This window comes from Teleopsis dalmanni, chromosome 1 (genome assembly GCF_002237135.1).
Source record: "Teleopsis dalmanni isolate 2A chromosome 1, ASM223713v2, whole genome shotgun sequence".
NCBI lineage: Eukaryota > Metazoa > Arthropoda > Insecta > Diptera > Diopsidae > Teleopsis > Teleopsis dalmanni.
Window position 1 is genome coordinate 31,156,628 of NC_051846.1, and position 19,761 is coordinate 31,176,388.

At 32.0% G+C, this 19,761-nt stretch overlaps 1 protein-coding gene across 13 annotated transcripts in view; it reads left to right on the forward strand.

Annotated features, from left to right (window-relative positions):
* LOC119672133 (arginine-glutamic acid dipeptide repeats protein) overlaps positions 1–18,620 on the forward strand; it is a 31,932-nt gene extending 13,312 nt beyond the window's left edge. For 3 of the 13 annotated variants that reach the window (XM_038083100.1, XM_038083102.1, XM_038083101.1), the window contains 14 exons: positions 3,668–3,798; positions 6,207–6,363; positions 6,427–6,503; positions 6,576–11,076; positions 11,137–11,260; positions 11,346–11,490; positions 11,545–11,702; positions 11,984–12,043; positions 14,161–14,247; positions 14,305–14,425; positions 15,238–15,337; positions 15,471–15,565; positions 15,617–15,669; positions 17,584–17,660. In XM_038083100.1, the coding sequence (XP_037939028.1) occupies positions 3,736–3,798; positions 6,207–6,363; positions 6,427–6,503; positions 6,576–11,076; positions 11,137–11,260; positions 11,346–11,490; positions 11,545–11,702; positions 11,984–12,043; positions 14,161–14,247; positions 14,305–14,425; positions 15,238–15,337; positions 15,471–15,565; positions 15,617–15,669; positions 17,584–17,599 (5,757 nt within the window). In that variant the 5' untranslated portion in view covers positions 3,668–3,735 and the 3' untranslated portion in view covers positions 17,600–17,660. Of the gene's footprint in view, positions 1–3,667; positions 3,827–6,206; positions 6,364–6,426; positions 6,504–6,575; positions 11,077–11,136; positions 11,261–11,345; positions 11,491–11,544; positions 11,703–11,983; positions 12,044–14,160; positions 14,248–14,304; positions 14,426–15,237; positions 15,338–15,470; positions 15,566–15,616; positions 15,670–17,583; positions 17,661–17,997 lie in introns of those variants that run through there. The other 10 variants (XR_005251868.1, XM_038083108.1, XM_038083103.1 and 7 more) reach the window with 10 other exon arrangements.
* Positions 18,621–19,761: the final 1,141 nt, after the last annotated feature.

A 19,761-nucleotide genomic window follows, 5' to 3' on the forward strand; every position in this document is an offset into this window, starting at 1 on the left:
CACAATTTTATAGCAGCAATAATAACCAAAAAGCACAAAATATTTTAATAAATTTATTATCACGACATAAGTACCCGTCAGCAGTCGTCAGTCTTTATTGTTGCTGTTGCTGTTGTTGTTCTTATTGTTGTTCTAGCTGCTATTACTCTATTGCTTACTTGCTACTGTTGTTTATTACTGTCAGCTTACTTAGCCTGGCTGATTATTTGGGTTTGTGTGCTTGTGCCAACAGCAACCACACAAAATAATTTTCAAAACAGTAAAACACGAATAAGTCACAAATCCTTAAAATACTTGATAAAATTACATAAAACTAATCATACGAAAAATGATGATGAGGTGGTATCCATCTATCTAAATATCTATCTATCCATCTATCTATCTATTTATCTATATACCGACACAACAATCTGTTCAACAACTTCATGAGCAAATCCAACAAATCGTTTGAATGAATGTTGTACGTACGTGCATGTTTGTGTGTGTATAAGTGTAGGATGGATGGATGGATGCCAGTGGCATTTATACGTTTCGTAAGTGGCTTACAACCGAAGCAAGTAAGCCAAGCAAACCGAATATAAGCACTGTGGGGGGATACTCTGCTGTCGTTTATTGTCGGGGTATCATCATCATCGTCGTTGCCGTCGTCGTCATTGTTGTTGTGTTTTTTTTGGCCTTTTCCTTTGCGGCAGTACCCTCTGCTTCTTCTTTGACTGATGAAATGGAAACGATATGCTATGGTTTCAGAAACAAGATTTATTTCCACAGAGAAAAAAAAAACATGAAATCAAATAAAAAGAGAAAAAGAGGATTTTGTTTTTGCTTCTGCTTGTGCTATTGCTATTGGTACTGCTGCTGCTGCCCATATTGATATTGATGTGATGCTAACTGTTGTGACTCAACAACTGATTGACTTTATACTGTATTTAGTTGTTGGTACTTATTGTTGTAATTTGAAGTTTATTTTGTACGGTATTTTACTTTGCTGATGGAGCAAAAGAGCAAGAGTGTAGCATTAAAAAAAAAAGTTGTGCAATTTTGTTTGTTTTTATAGAAATTTCCTTTTTTCGGGGTATTCGGTTTTATTTACTTTTTTGTACTAGTGCTCATATCCAATTTTCTGCATTTTACAGTTTACAAAATTAAGTTCGTTCTACTTCATTTGTAGATAATTGTTTTTGTTTTTTTTATAGTGATAGTAAACTAATGACAAATAAAAATTCGATAAAATTAAATTTAAAAAAAAATAACTTCAAGTTTCGTTATTAATTCAAAATTTTTAATTTTAATTTAAAATTTGTGGGTTTTATTGTAATATTGTGGGATAGATGAATTACAGATAAAATTTAGACAAAAAAAAATAAAAGTAAATTAAAATTATTTTTTTTAATTTAAAGTTTTTGTTTTTTGATTGTGATATTATGAGGTGCACTTATGACAAAAACAAAGTAAATTAAAAGTAAATTCCTATTTTCTTTAAATTTTAAATTTAAATTTTTTTTTTTAACTATGGTATATGGTAAAGTACAACAGCTGCTAGCCCGCTTGCCCTTTATCGTTTCATCATGTCACGCTATGCATGCATTGCCTTGGTGTGCCTATGCTTGTCTGTCATCCTGCTGCTGCTGCCTGCACGATCTGCCTACGTGTATGCATTCAGCAGCGTATATGGAAATGTACATTAAAACTGAACGAACAAACGAACGAACCAACAACGAACATAAAAATGTTTATTTTTGCTTTTCATTATTTTCATATCTACAGAAATTTACTGTTTATTATTATTACATTTTCCACATCTCTCATCATAATTTATTTATCTTTGCTAATGCTTTACAAATTACTTGTTAATTTGTATAATAACAATAATCGAATGCTTCGTTGAAAGCATTATTACCGTTAAATATAAATTTCATGTACACAAAAACCGCGCAAAGCACTGTGTGAGTTAAAAGCCGAGTAAAGCCGAACACCCGAATATTATACCATACCACGCTGTTGTCGTTGTTGTTGTTGTTGGTGTTGATGTCGTAGTCGTCAGCTACCCAACAGGCAAGCTCTACATCGGATTTTTCTATATACAGTCAAACACAATTCACACAATACTTCCCGTGCACTTCCTATCTATCAAATTGTTTAGCACAGCTTGCGGTCGGTCGTATGTCGGGTTAATGATGGCTTTAGTAGTGCTGCTGCTACTGTTGTTCATATTTTGGGGGGCGGATTGTAGGTGAGTTTATGCCAACATATTTTGTTGTTATACGTGTCCGTCGTTGTTCGTTATTCGCTGTGTACAAAAATAATGGTTTTGAGTTGTGAGATGTCGGCAGAAACCGTGATACTGCTAATACTACCATCAACATCATCGAGAACAACAACAACAAAAACAGCAACAACAATAACGAGAACAATATTAGCAAAAGCAGTGGTAATAATAATTTTTGGTGGTGGGAAATTTTACAGTATGCCTGCCCAAGTTGGTTGGTAGTCACTGCCGCCACGTCGTTTGTCGTTTCACGTTTCGTCGTCGTTGTTTTCGTTGTTGTCGTTGTATAAAACGAAAGCAAAAAGTATGTGGTAATCATTTTTCTCTCTACACTCGCCCACTTAAATTTATGCAGTGCGAAGTGTGTGCAAATCAGTTTATAAAATCATTGTTCGCAAGCAAGTACAAATTTTTTAACACATGAACACACAACGAGTAGATGACATTTTCAAATAAGTGTTGGTTTGGTATATAGTTGTATATGTGTGTTTGCGTGTGTATATATATAATTAATTACATTTAATTGGCGTTAATTTATACATTTTCTTGGACCTTTTTTTCCTTTTGCTCTTCTCATTTTAATATTGTAAATTGACTTAAAACTCTGTCAGAGTTGCAACTACATTCCCGCAAAGTTAATACATTTTTTGTACTCTTTCATTTCATTTTATTGATTTATTGAAATTGATTTATTGCAAAATCATCGCACACAATTCAGAAACAATCCACTTAAGTGGAAAATCTGTTTACATCTGCTTAAAAGGGTGCAAGGGATAGAAAAATGAGAGAGCACACACATACACACAATACACGCACACAAAGAATGACATACATAAAATCGTATCGTATCCTATCGTATCGTATCGTTGACAGAATAAAGTGTACAAATTGCAAAGCGCAAGAGTGAGACAGCAAAAAGGAAACGCGCTTTACAATGCCTTTGGGGGATTTAAGGATTTTTCTACTTAATATTGTTTTGTTATTGTAGTTGTGCTCTGTTTGCTGCTGTATTCTTACCCTACTCATATTGCATTATACGTGGCTACGACGACGTATATGAATTTATTTTATACTTACTTTCTTATCGATATGATTTCATGTCAATTGTTCTGTTCGCTAAATGATATACAAAAATCTCTATTGAGATGTATGTAAATGTATGTGTATACATATATCCTTAAGTGTTTATTTTATTGTATGTGCTTGTGAAAGTAGCGTAAAGCACTTCCCAAATTACAGGATTATTAGTTAAGCCATTTTACTTTATTACACAAAATAAGTATGTAATTAAAATTAATTGTGTTTAACACATTTATTACGTATTTTCACTCTTTTTTTATTTTTGATTTTCACTCTTTGATTTTATTATACAAACGGAATTTTCTTTTTATTTTTGTTTAGGTTACATTTCTACAATAAAGGGCCATAAACAGCTTAACACTGGACCGGAAGTGTGTTTTTAAAGGGTAATGGCGGCCTCCACTCAAGGAGAAATTCGAGTGGGTCCCGGCCACCAGGTAAACGATGTCTATGTACGTACATAATTCACAAAATCTCACGGTAACAAAATCTATTTTTTTAAAATTCAAAATTTTTTATAAAAGTAACCCAACCCCCCTATTTTCTAATATTTCTTTGATAATAATTTATTGCTGTCTAACAATTAATATTTGTTAATGGCTTTGTTTTATTTATGTTTATGTTTATAATTACGTTTTATTAAGAATTTAAAATGACTTAACTCTTTTTTAATTATAAAATAATGACACCATCTGTCTACTCAATTTATATACTTCAGATAATTTATCCTATTGTTGTTGTTGTAGCCCACAGAGATCAGTCTGTGCAGTTCCTTTTCAAAGTGCTGAACGTTCAGTTAAAAGTTTAACTCGACAGGTGGCTACGGAACCGACTTTAAAATAATTTCGACGTAACAACACAAAAATTAAAAACAAAAAAAAAAAATTAAACTTGGTCTTTAAACTCAATGAGGAGCCCTTGGGGTGTACCCTAACTGCAGCTCTACCACACATGATGTCACCCATCTGTTTCCTACCCCAACGCAAGCATAAATTTGTTTCCAATTAATCTTTGGATCCGCCCTATAGAAGTGGCTAGGTTTCTCTACCTTGTTTCTGGTTGACTTCAATATGAATCTCACCCCAGTTCATTCTTACTCATAAATCAATCCCCACCTCTCTTACACTAACAATATCTATTCACATCTTAATCCATGTATTACTCTTTATGTTATCTGTTTTACAGATCCTTACAGATTACAAGAACAACAAGTGATTTCGCGATGTAGACTCGGTCGTTCATGGGAATTTTTTCCTATTATAGTTGTGTGTATTGTATGGATAGTAATGATTATTTGTTTTTTATAAACGATTTAATTCCAAGTATCTTATTTTCTTAAATTAATAACTATATAGTGCTACTATAAAACAGGATAAGTATATTCTATATACTTTATGTGTATATATTACACATTAGATAATGTAGATTATGAAGTACGGATGATTGATTAGTTGCAGTGTCAGGTCAGCAGATAACTTTCTGTTGATCTCAATTAGTAGTTTTTCGGCGTTTAGCTATCACATTCCTCGCAAGAAACTCTAAGATATAAAAACCTACGACAAAACCTAAATTCAATGCTTCCTACCAGTACCCTTAAATAGTGATTATCCCTCGCAAAAAAACATAAAAAGATAAAATAATTATCATCCCATTGAGTTTAGTACATTTAATATATATTTCGTCTTTATCGATGAACAGTCTGAAAACCTGGCAAAAAAATTAATACTCTAAAAATCTAAGAAAATGTTTGTTTTATGTGTTAAAGTTTCAAAGAGAATTGCAGTAAGCCTTGCAGTATTTATGCAGTCGAACTCGTGTAATTTAAAACGTATTGAAAATGTCACAAAAAACAAAACTAAATAAAATACCCATAAATAAGCAGAAAGAAATTCAAAGTGCTGTTTTACAGCATTAAAAAAGTTTAAAAAACTGTTTTCAATTAATTTTTGTAAGAAAAGTCTAAACATTTGCAATATTAAAATATAATTATAAATATGACATGTTATGTAATAAGTGCTACTCTACAGCATTAAAAAAGTTTAAAAAACTGTTTTCAATTAATTTTTGTAAGAAATGTCTAAACATTTTCAATATTAAAATATAATTATAAATATGAAATGTTATATAATAAAGAACAAAAAATACCTATTGCTTACTGGTTAGGCAATTTTGTATTCAAAAAAACTTTTTTTTCTTCATAACTACGCAAATGGTAAGAACGAATTGATTATAAACTAATTAGTAATACTTTACTGAACAACAAGTAAAATATGGAATAAAATAGCATATATTTATTATTTCAAATCAGGATTAAATGCAATAAGCATATTACTTATGGGTTTAAATTTATGTTCAGCTTTACTTTTAATTACGATAAGTGATATTTACAAAACTTCTCGTGCCTTCCTCCAATGTTATTTGTTGTGTCACAAAGCAATTGTTGCTTTGATTGTAGCATAATGTATTTATTGTTATTATGAATAATAAAAGAGTTAAGTTAATTTTGAATGTTCAATAATAATTGAAAAATTATACAGTAATATTCTTGTAAATACCATAATTGGCTGAAAAATTGACATTTAGAATCAATAAAATCAAATTTCTTTACTTTATAGCAATTTTAAAATTGTATGTAAACAATCGAATTGCATTTTGTGAAGAAAGTTTTATCACTAATTTGATAAATATTTTTCCCACACATCAACATCATCATTTCATATATAGCTGTAAATATTTTGTATGTAAATATGAAAAGTAAAGTTCTAAGTACGTAAATGGTGTTTTATTTGTTGTAATTTATCAACTTCTGTTTAAAATATTAACACGTACTAATTTGATTGCTTTTTCCTTGACAACAAAGGCAAAACTGCCCGATTATAATCCAATTTCAAGCTTTCCCGTTGATAAAGAAACAGACGAACGCGAACTAGAAGAATCAAGATGGAGTCCTGGTGTTGTGACAGATGGGGATTTGTTAATGTTTCTGCGTGCTGCACGCTCTATGGCAGCATTTCAAGGTATCGTATAAAGTTAATTCAAACAGTTTAATAATATTAACTATATATTTATATATGTTTTAGGTATGTGTGATGGAGGTGTAGAAGATGGTTGTTTAGCTGCTAGTCGCGACGACACTACAATTAATGCACTCGATATTGTATGTATTATTATCAATTGTTTTTATATAAAAGAAGTATTTTGATTTTTTATACTATGTAATTGGTTACAGTTACACGATTCTGGTTACGATCCAGGTAAAGCACTTCAGGCACTTGTAAAGTGCCCAGTTTCCAAAGGTATTGACAAGAAATGGACTGAAGACGAAACTAAAAAGTTCATTAAGGGTCTTAGGCAATTTGGTAAAAATTTTTTTAGAATTCACAAAGATTTACTACCGCACAAAGAAACTCCAGAATTGGTGGAGTTTTATTATTTGTGGAAGAAAACACCTGGCGCTAACAATAATCGCCCACACCGCCGACGTAGGCAAAGTACTCTGCGTCGCAATCGTGTTACACGCGCCAGTAATACACCTCCTAAGAAGGAGGATACCCAGGAATCACAAACGACGACGACGGCGGCGACTGCGACAGAAACAAGTCGCTCTTCGCCCGTTGTCTCCAAGGAGGAGAACAGTTCTCTAACCGAGGACGACGTAAGCGAGTGCGACAGTGATTCCAGTCTAACAAACAAAAGGGATGAATCACCGTCTAGAATGAGGACGAGAAATAAACAACAAAATAATGCAAAGGAACAGTCACAAGTTGCTAATGGGAAACGTCCAAAGCGAGGTACAGAAACACCAGATAACGTTGTTGCAGCAGATAGTCCTAAGACACCATCAAAAGGTACAGATCATACTAATAACAAAAGAAAAGCTGGTAAACAAGATACGCCAAATAAAAAGAAAAGAACAGATATTGATGGAACATTACCTGCAGGGGGTGATACTGATGATGGTAGCAATAAAGATAAGCGTAAACGTCCTGATAGTCCAGTGGAGAGTATGAATTCAGACAGTAGACCGGATTCTGTATTAGATGATGCAGAATCTAATACCAACGATACTGCTGAACAACAATCAAAGGATAGCAAAGAAAACTCTAGTAAGGAAGAAGGACAGCTTGAAACTGATAGCAAGCTAGAAGTTAATGAAAAATCAGAAAAAGTTTCATGTGTTGAAAATACTAAGGATATAATTAAAAATGATGACGAAGAAACGAATATTCAGGCGCCTACATCAATTCAACCAAGCACATTGATCGAAAACGTTCCTAAAGAAACAGCTGTAAATTGTCCTGAAGAAATACCGACTGTACCACAAATACCATTGAAAGTGCCAACTATAGCTACCGTAGAAGCACTTAATGCATCAGTGGTTCGTGCCGAAGCAGAACGTAAAGAATCCGAAAAAATTGAAGCTGTTGAAGCAGAGGTTCCTAAAGAACAGGAAATTCTTAAGAAAATTGCTAATATGAAGCAGGAACTATCGCAAGTATCAGGCGCACATAATACGATACAAGATACCGTATTTATAAAAAAAGAACCATTGGATGATTCTATGGATGCAACTTGTAATCAAAATAGTAATGAGCCACAAGATCTTAAAGTTAAAGTAGAAGTCAAAAATGAAGAGTCAAAATCTATAATTCTACCACCTGTACAAGGTCAATCATCATTGCAGCAAATTGGCGATTCGGCTGGATCAGAAGCGCCTCTTATGAATTTGCATCAACCACCTCCTGGTTATATTGTAGATGGTCAAATTAAATATGGTCCACCACCAACTATTCCAAATGATTCTAATGGGCCTCCAACAAATGTTAATCAAATGGTTCAGCATAAATATCCTGGTGATATAGACGTTAAATATAATGACAACATTAAATACGAAGGTAGTAAATTTATGCAACAAGAAATATCCTCTAAATATCCTCCACCGCCTCTTGATCCCATTAAATACAATCAAGAAATGCATGCTGCGGCTGCTGCAGCAGCTGCTGGTAAATATGATATGAAGTTTGTGATAGAACAGCAAAACAAATTTTCGGCAGAGCTTCCTACACATCATCAAATGAAATCATATAATGATTCCATAAAAATTCCTGATGTAAAACAAGGTTATCAATTACCCAACCCTGAAGGAAAATATCAGCCAACGAGTGCACAACATTTAGATAGTCCAATAAAATATGGTGCTCAACACTCTGATCAACAACCTCAACATAATCAGGGTACTCAGTCTGGACAAACACCACCACCCGTCATATCTATGCCAAAACCGCATTATCAACATGAGGTTCAGCATCCTTTGTCTCGCCCGCCATTTGAACCTGGGCTCATGTTAAAATATGGTGATCCGATGACTGCAAAATATGGTCCACCGCAACCACAAGATTTAAAATATCCTCCACCTCCTAATGGACCTGTGGAAAGTGGATCAATTAAACCATCACCTTATGGAGAAAATCTTATTAAAGGATCACCGTACACAACTCAAGAAACTGGTCTTAAGTATCCCCCTTCAGAAAGTCCAATTGATGCTTCAGCACGGTCTACACCAGGACAAGATAGTCAAAGTAGTAATAGCAGCTCCCAGCCTTCATTACAGCAACAGTTTCAGTCACCACATCCTTCGCCGCATTTACCCTCTCCGGCTGGAGGAGGTTTACCACCAGGAATGCATCCTCAAAACCTTGTTGCTTCCCATGGTGGAATTACTACCGGTATTCCACCCGGTGCATCTATACCTCCCAATTCATTGCATCATCATCCTACTCCACCACCAAGTAATAATCAATTATCAAATAGCGGATCTGCTGGACCGCATTCACAATCATCTGCGGTTACACCCATGCCTGGAAACGTTGGAGCACCACCACCGCTTTCAACAATGGCTCCGTCGGGATTGCATCCGCAGCATATGCCACCAGGTCACTTACAACAAATACATCGTCCCCATTCTGATTTACCACCATCAATGCATCCTCATGCACCAGTTCCACTCTCACTACAAGGTCACGATCCACGTGGTGCGCCACTACCACCAACACACTCTCTTCCTCCACAACAACAAGCACCAAATGCAACAGTTCGCACACCGTCACCAGCACAACAGCCAACTAGAAGCCTGCACGAAGATCGCGTTATTGGTGTCCCGCCTCCGTCACAACAACGTGAGCCACCAACATCACAATCATCTGGACCACCGCAGCAATCTCCTCATACGCATCGCACTTCTCCATTGCCTGGACTTGCTGGCAATGCACCACCTGGTTTAATTGGACATCCACTACCTATTCATCCTCATTTGAGCCACTTGCCGCCAGGTCATCCTGCTCACGCAGCAGTTGGTCATCCTGGTCATCATATGCTGTCTCATTCTATTGCAGGATTAAGTCCAGCTAATGGTCCAATTGCTTTACTTGCAGGACCTCCATCCCTTGGTGGGTTACCAGAGTCTGCGCTTAGTCGTCGTACTCCCCCAAATCATATACCACCACCATCTTCTGCACCAGCTCCTCCTCCGCCACATTCTTCAACAATCGCTGCATCAACACCAAATTCAGGAACGTCAACAAATACGGTGCCATCGTCTGCTTTTAGTCGCGCTAGTCCAAGTGTTCAGAACTCTTCTTCTTCGTCGATTGGTGGTCCTAGCGGGCCAGGCGGAAGTAGTACACCAAGCGGACTCAATACTTCATCAAGTGCTCATCGTTCAGCATCACCCGCTTCTAGTGTTAGCAGCTTAAGCCGACAAAGTCCACTACATCCAGTGCCACAAAGTCCACTTAGTCATCATCCATCATCATCAGCATTGTCAGCAGCAGCAGCTGCAGTTGCTGAGCGCGATAGACATGCTTTGTTGAGACAGCAATCCCCTCATATGACACCGCCACCAGTTTCAAGCGCTTCCGCTTTAATGGTTAGTCCTCTTAGCAAAATGTATGGTCAACCAGTTCAACGCGGGCTCGGAACATCGCCACCACCACATTTGCGTCCTGGAGCCTCACCACCAGTTATACGTCATCCACAGATGCCATTACCTTTGCCTCTATTAGCGCCAGGAGCAGGAATACCGCAAATGGGTGTACATCCTGGACAGTCACCATACTCACATCCATTATTACATCCATCTATGTTTTATCCTCATCATCACAATCCATTTAATTCGCCTTACGGGTATGGACCTTATGGACCAGGGTTCCCAGCTGCTTATATGAAACCACCACCACCAGCTGGACCACTTGACCCTGCTGCTGTTATGGGTGCGCATCATCCAGGTTTACCAGGTCCGCCTCCAACTAGACCTGATGATCCCAATGCAGTTGCTGCAGCAGCAGCTGCGGCGGCAGCTGCAGCTGAAAAACATCAACAGCAAGCAGTAGCTGCAGCACAACTTAAGCAACAACAACAACAGCAGCATCAGCAGCATCAGCAACAACAACAACAGCAGCAGCAGCAGCAGCAACAACAGCAACAGAAACCACCAACACCAAAGACACCGCAAGGTAGTAACAGTGGTGGACTACCAGGCAGTAATCAAAATACACCAACAGGTTTGCCACCTGCTGGTTATCCGGGCTCGCATATGTCAGGGTATCCGCCACCATCGCATTCCTCACCCTTCGGAGAGGGTCATGTTCTCAAACCGACTTCTCATATGGAAGCATTACGTGCACATGCTCATTCTGCGACTTTAAATGCATCACATCATTCTACAGAGCCATGTAAATTATACAAAGTTCTTTGTTACATATGAAATACTATAAAGATTTTTTTAATTTTAGTGCCGATTGATATTGAACCAGATCCAGAGCCAGAAATACCAAGTCCAACGCATAATATACCAAGAGGACCTAGTCCAGAAGCAAAACCTGATGACACAGAATGTCACCGTTCACAATCCGCTATGTAAGTTCTTAAAAATTTAGCTTCATTTTCGCATGTAAAAAAAAATAAAATTATTGAAATGAAACATTGTTTTTTTTTTTAACAGATTTGTGCGACATATAGATCGTGGAGATTATAATTCATGTACAAGAACTGATTTGATTTTCAAACCTGTGGCAGATTCCAAATTGGCACGGAAACGTGAGGAACGTGATAGAAAGTTAGCTGAAAAGGAACGTGAACGACGACAGGTAAACTATTCTTTTTTGTACGTGGGAATTTATCTTTCATTAAAAACCGTTTAGCAACAACAACAACAGCAACAGCAGCAACAACAACAAGCTGCAGCTGCACAACAAGCTGCCCAGCAGGCAAAATTAAAGGCGGAACTCAAGCCGCCATATGCGGACACACCTGCTTTACGGCAATTATCTGAGTATGCTAGGCCACATGTTGCTTTTAGGTAAATACAATTTTTTTTAATATTTAAATATTGTAGCAGTACAAAAAGAAAAACTGAGTTCAATTGGAATCAGTTTCGATGCGTTTTATTTATTTTTTACTATTTGGCGAATTAGTTCTGGCAAATTTCTTAAGTTTTTAAAAAATTGTTAGTAAAAAAATAATTGAATTTAATACAATTTTATTTTTATTATATCTTAAATGAAATAATGTTTCAGCTTTATTTATAATGCAACAGTTATATGAAATAATTTAAAAATATTATATTTTTAATTATTTTAGCCCTGTTGAACAGATGGTACCCTATCATCACCCAATGGGGCCGATGTATAGTAGAGAGAGGTACATTTTTACATTTTTTGTTTTAACCATAAAAAAAATTAACCAATCTCATCAATTTAACAAATTTTCAACTCGCTGCCAAACACATTTGCTTCATATATAATCATTAACCAATTTTTTTTATCATTTTTATTTTATAATATGTTCAGAATTAAAACTACATTAGATAAGATTCATGAAAATTTAAAATCATACATTTTATATAAAATAATTTTAATTTAGATAAAATATTATACTTATTGAGAATTATTAAATATAATGTGTAGGTGTAAGTAGGTATATAATTATAGGGTTATTTTTCTGACTAGTTTCTCGTTTTAATTTTCTATCGGTTTGATTACAAAAGTATATAAAGTTTTTAACGCGTTAAAAATATCAATATGTTTTCCTTTTTAAGTTCAGTATCGAGCGAATATGTTTTTGTTATCCGTGCATTGCTAGTGGCGATGTACTGAGGGCATGGGTTTATAACCCTTAAGGTGGATATGGGCCCATGAGGGTGACGGAACAAATGAATTGTTTTATTCTGACCAACCATCACTGATGTCTGGGCATTGCTAGTGGCGATGTACTGAGGGCATGGGTTTATGGGGCCATGAGGGTGACGGAACTATAGTCTGACAATTGAGCGACTAGAGATCTGGACGCCAACATAAATGAAAAACATGAATTAAGAAATTCTTTTGAAAAAGAAAGTAACAAATTTAATCTAAAAAATTAAATTTTTATTTTACAAATAAAAATTATTTTTAAACTTAAGCTTTTTTCGGTTCGTTATCAGTTATCGCTCTGGCAAAGGTATCAATTTTTCGGTTTTCAGTTTATTTCCAGTTCGAAGTCCTGTGTAATTATTTAAGTTAATATACGCTTAGCAATTTCTGACTTACAACTTTCTTTATTTGTAGAATAGATAACTATACTGTTATATAAAAGGCTTAGATGAAGAAAAAAATATATATTTGTTTATTTTATGTACTGAATATTATACATAATTAAAATATTCGAATTTGGCAGGGTACTTGCAGTACTGAACAGGGTATAACAAATGTTGACCAGCTTTCCAGATTTTGTTCAGAGTCTCAAACTGCACTGAATTATTTTTTAAGAAGTTCCGGCAGTAGGACCAGACTGTTATTATTGGGTCATATTGTTCCGCTACTACTGTATGGTGTGGTAGCTCGCACAAATTAATATTTAATTAGGTTTTATAAAATTAAACTATGAAAAAAACTAAAATATACTATATATTTTATATATATATTTATATATGTATAAAATAAATAACTGTTGACAAACACATCTATATAACACAATTATACAAAATAAAATCAAAATAATATATAAAAAATCAAACCAAATTAAACAAAAAAAAATATATTTATAAAAAAAACCCATAAAAAGTAAAACAAATTGAATTGACAAATTGAGTCAAACAAATTAGTTAATTTAAAGTTTGATTTGATTTGATACAAAAATTTAATCTGTTTAAGTAATTAAATTTTTTTAAATTTGATTTTCGATCAGCTAAAAAATTAATTTATTTGAAAGTAATATTTATGTTATTCTATATTTATTTATATCTTTTCTATTTCTATTTTTTATTTATATCTTTTCTATTATTCCCTTTCTATTTACCTCACTTCTGTTTAAAATAAGTTTGTCATAAATTAGATTTTTAATTTAAATTTTTGAAGTATTATTATTATTTAATTATTAAAAAAAATTAAATTTATTGAAAATATAAAATTTTTACTGTTGTATTTTATTTTTATTTACGCCTTTTATCCTTATTCTTTTTCCAATACCTCTTTTTTTTAATTTAAAATGTTGTTTTCGTCATAAATTTCATTAAATTTAATTTTAAGACATTTTTCTATTAGATAATTTAAGTATTAAATATTTAATTTTAAATTAGAATACTATATAAAATTAATCTGAACATATACAAACTCATTATTTTTTTTATATTTTTATTATATTTTAAATATTATTTGCTTTCGCCTGATGTGCATGCATATTTATATTTCAATTTTAACACATAAAATCATATAATTAACTCCAAATACATACTACATTAAATCACATGGATTATTATTAATTTATTTTGATATTTACAGAGAGCTTGAAGAAATCAAAAATGCACAAGTAGCGGCAGCTGCAGGACAACCACGTTTAGATCCCCACTGGATGGAATATTACCGACGGTATTATTAAAATAAATAATTTATAATAATAAAATAATAATTTTTTTTCAATTTCAGTGGCATGCATCCTTCGCAATTCCCATTGTACGCTAATCCTGCTGCAATTTCCCAAATGGAACGGGAGCGGTTGGGTATACCACCACCGCATCATGTTGGCATTGATCCTGGCGAACATATGGTAAGATTATCACACTAAATGTCAATTAATTAAGTTATAAACGAAAGCATTCACAAATAAATAATTATCCCATCAATCGTATTATTCAATCGTATTTGGAAATATTCAAAATTGCGAATTAACCACAAGTATGTGTGTACTTTGTATGTATGTCTGTGAAATATTTTCATTTGCATAACTTGCATATCTGCATATTACATTACTCTGCATTTATATCGCACTTGTATGTCATCAATTCACATTAAATATAATTAAATAAATACTAATTAACATTATAATTAATTGTAAATAAATATTTTAACATGCAAATCAATTGAGATACAATATAAACATGTGTGTTTTATTAACTAAAATCGCTCAAAAGCTTTTTACATACAAACTCATGAATAAGTATGTTTCATTTTGTTTATTTTTCATTATGTTTTGACCCTTAACTGCATCAATACGTGCCCGCTCGCGTTATGCTATATACATATTTTTAAAAATAAAATGCTTACCTACTATAAACATATAATTTATTTTCTATATTGCTAAATTACAAACATTGAACAAAAAATTACAACAAAACCAAAAAAAAAAGAAAAAAAATCAACAAAAAACATAACATAATAAAAACCACACATCAATTTGGCTTGGTACTACGTGTATTATACAATACAATTAATTGAAAAGTAATTGATATTCCTTGTTTATTAGTAATATTAAAAATAATATTAAACAATAATAAAAGCTGTGTTTTATTGTCAAAGCATTAATTACACACATTAAACAAAAAAATCAATTCGCCACGTTTTTGAAATCTAAAATTTCAGATACGATTGACGAGAGAATTTCATGCACACTCTCATACTCATTTACATTTGCCTTTGCCTTCACAGCCGCAGCCACCAGAGGCCGGATTTCAACTGCCACGTGAGTTTGTATTCAATTGTTAATTTGCGAAAATTTATTATTAAATAATTTTCGCGAAACTGTATCTGCATCTTTTAATAATCAAAAAAACCATATTTTCCTGTTTTTTTTTTATTTTGAATAAAATTTATAGCGAATGTTGGGCAATATCCACGTCCAAATATGCTTATGGCTAGAGAACCACATCAAGATGTTTTGCTGCGTATGTCTTATGCTGATCAATTACAGGTTTCCCATTTCTTATACTAATATTTTACCTCATTAATTACATATGTACAGTATTTACAGGCTGCTGAATTTCAACGACAGAGCCTACATGATCAATATTTTAGGTAAGTTAACGACTAATAAAAATAATTCTCTCTATGAAATTTTATTAAATCAATCGCTTAATTGTTAAGATTTTTGCTCTAATAATTCTACAACAATAACAACAACAACAACAACTACAACTGCAGCAACAACACAACTCCTAGTTTTGTATCGCAAATGCGTATTACTTTGCTTGTGTGCTTGTGTGTGCGAGTAACGGTTAAGTTTGTCGTTGGTAGTGTACATGTTTTTAAAAAAATATATCATATAAATATGGAAAATGGACTTGTAACGTTACTTTATGTTTATAATCAAAATATATCTATATTTTTTAATATATAATACACTTATATCCATTACTAAAGTTTGTTTTAAAAATTATATATAAGAAGTTGTATTTAAAAGCAGTAATAATTAGTTTTTTAAACCATTATAAATTCTGTGACTATTAAAGCTTTTCGCCTACAGCAAAACAAAAAAAACCATTTGGAATTCATTAATAGCACGATATTTTTTTGTGAGATACTAAAAACCATCCCTAAAATCATTTATTAAAGTTTTCATCAAACCATCAACTGATGATGGGTATTTGGCAATACTCGAAACAGCCAAAAATACAATTAATTAAAATAATATAAAATGAATTTCTGTTGTTGTAGTTCACTACTGTTTGAAAAACCTCTTTATTAAATCAATTTGTAAATTGAATTAGGACGCAAATCGTATTATCTTTACATAAATATGTACACCTAAATATCGCCACAGTTAGTAGAACCCTTACCTTGTTGTCTACGACGATTTTCGTATCATAAACATATTGCCACTTACTACAACGTAGATTATATCAATTCTGTGAATTATCGGCAAAGATTTTCTGGCCGCCATGTTCGAGATCATAGATGCAAATATTCATCGTGTTTCACATTTGTCATTTGTCAATATGATCTTTAGAATCCCTTTTCTATGCAATTATTCGTATATATCTTCTTTTTTTTTTTTATTTATTGTAAATACGCCATTATATAATGCAACGGAACTAAAATTACTGAAGTTGAATTTTTAAAATTATCACTTACTTTATTTATCAAAATTGATTGAACAATGTGATTTTAGGTATAATATTATTTTATATTTTTCCTTGGACAAATTTAGTCGTTGAGTGCAACTTATCTAGTCGACATAACGAATAAAATTATAATATAATTAATTTTAAAATTTAGTCGTTGATTATTAAATAAATTAGTAGTGAATGTAGTTGTAACAGCTAGTCACCCAGCAGGGATCCCCTTGTACGCTTTGAAAAGACAAGTAAGTTCTGAATGTAGATTCGATTTCTTCTGCGAAAGATTCAAACTTCTAAATTAATGGATTTTTTATAATCTGAACTCGAACTTAATTCGCACGCCTTGTTATTTAATGAGCCTCTTGATTGAATTAGCTGCAGTTCTTTTCACCAGAACATAAGATCCATTCTCCTCTACATAACGTCTTTTTTCTTAACATTCACAGTACCGTTCCTTTCATTTAAGCAAGCCTTAAATTTGGGTGCAGTCAATGCTGCATAAACTTTAACATTAGAATATTTTAATTTCTGAAGAAATTGCAAACTTTTTTATGGACTACTAGCAGAAACGTCTACTCTCATACTTGTGACAAGAGTTCTTTTATATAACTTTTTTTAAACAAACTTTAGTCGCACCATAATACAGTTCCTTTTAACAATTCATCAAGTTTTCATAGATTTTCTGCCACATTCAAAATTTCTCTACACTTTCTATTGGCACTCATATTACACGTTACAATTCTACAAACCTACAACCTATAAAAGAAAAATATGTTTTTCCTTTTTATGTATTTTATTATTTATTATTAATTATTCTGGCATTGCATAAATCCTACACATTCCTTATTATTTTCATTTGTGTATTCAACAGACAAAGGCCCAGGTAAATGGACCAAAATTCATTAAAAGGATCGTAAGCTGTGGAAAACAAAAAATAAAGAAAAGAAATAATAATTTTAGTTGTTGTTGCGTTTCAACTGAGTTAAAAGCACACATCCAATCTAAATCATTCATTGTGTTTAATATAATTCGCAAAATATTTTTGCAATTTATGCAATATTTTAAAAATAATAAAAAAAGTTAGTATTTTAAAAATGTATATATATATTTAAAAATTAATTTACAATTAAATTGAACAAAGCAAATTGATTTATTTTAACAAAAAACAAAAACAGCAATTAAATTTTTATCTAAAAAGAAACTGTTCAATTCAATCATAAATTTTTATTTTTATAATTCAATTTTTAATATTAATTTTTTAATTTATTTTTCTTATTTTCAACAGAAATCAATTGCGTTAAATTATTTCGCATTATTTGGAGTTTTCATTATAATCTGTAGAGCTTTCTTCAAACATCGCTTTTCGGTAGTTTTTCGACATAGCTTATGGAATATAAAATTAATTTTACTTAAAATTTTATTACAAAGAAAAACCAACAACCAACAAAAGTACTGTATTACGGAAACTTACAATTATATGTATGTATTAAATAAAAAAAACAACTGTAAATTATATTTTCAGGCTAAATTTCAATTTAACTAACAATTTAACTTAAGTATAAACTGTAGCTCAAAAATATTATATAATCAAATATTTTAAATTAATGTAAATATCGTAATACATTCATGTACTTACATGTGTGTTATATATAATTATATATATATATATGTATTTATATATATTAGATAAATTATTTACGGTAGTACCAATGTTTATTAAGAATATGAAATAATGTTCGATAGAAGATAAATTGCTGAATTAAAAAATCATGCTAATGAGTGGCTTCTCAGGTTTGCTGAAGCATAAAGTGTTTCATATAGTAATTAAATAAATCTAATTAATACTAACACAATTTACTTGACGATATAAGTTTAAATATTGATTCTGATTTCTTTTTCTTAATAGTAATTAAATAAGTTTAATTAACAAAACGTTTACACTTTTGAAATTAACTTAACATATTAAGTTTATATGTTGATTCTGCTTTTTCTTTTTCAATATTTAATTATTAATGATAAAGTATTTTATATTGTCCTAGAGTAGACCAAATGTTTCTTCTGTAACTTTTATTAACAAAGCCTAAATAAATTAAATAAAAATAAATTATTAACAGTTTATATTAGAGGTATTCAGATAACTCTGTAACTTGGTAATTGGTAAAGTGATAAAAAAAAATGTGTGTTACTTATTAAGCGTCTCAACGCATCAATTTTAATGCTTTGCCGGTAAATTTGTAGAAGTGTTAAATAAAAGTAAGAAAAAACACAACTTATGGTTCAACGAGTACTGTAAAATTTATTAAATTTTAGGCTATACTTTACTCTATACTTTCAAGTAAGTTTTCAAATATCTGAATATCCCAATTAAATTTTAATATTGACTAGGATTTTTCTACTTAAAAATTAAATTTTCTTGCTGTGTTATATTACATGTTTTAAAGTTGACACTTGGTGTAAGGAAAATACCTTTTCCTTTTGACAAAACATTTTGTTATTTTGTGGTTTTCGTGATTTCAATAGTAATAGCTTTTAAAAATACAACATAATTTATTCCTGAAAGTCTATTCTGAAAGTGGCTTATACTATGTTTAGACACACCTTAATCTTAATCTCAAAATCTTAATTCAATCTTAGTTTCAGCGAAACTAAGTTGTTTTTTCCATACAAAATTCAGTTTTGAGGTTAAAACGAAATTAAGGAAAATGGCCTTAAAAGGAAAGGAAGTCTATCGATGGAAGGAAGTCTGAAATTAAGGGACATTTCAAATGCAACTATGCGTAAGATAAATTTTTAGGAAAAGATAAAGTTAAGATAGCAAAAAAGTGACATTTTTTTTAAATAAATGTCAATGAAAGTTGACTTTAATATAAACGGAAAATAATTTGAACGTCGTGCAAATTTTCAATTTTGATGAATATAGAGAAAGAACTGTAACTGTTGTTAATTTGAAATAGAGTGAAAAATAATAATTCACATACCTGAAATCCACTAAAGTAAATAAAACTACTGAATACCATCCTTTATAGTTATAATAATCAACTTTCAAATT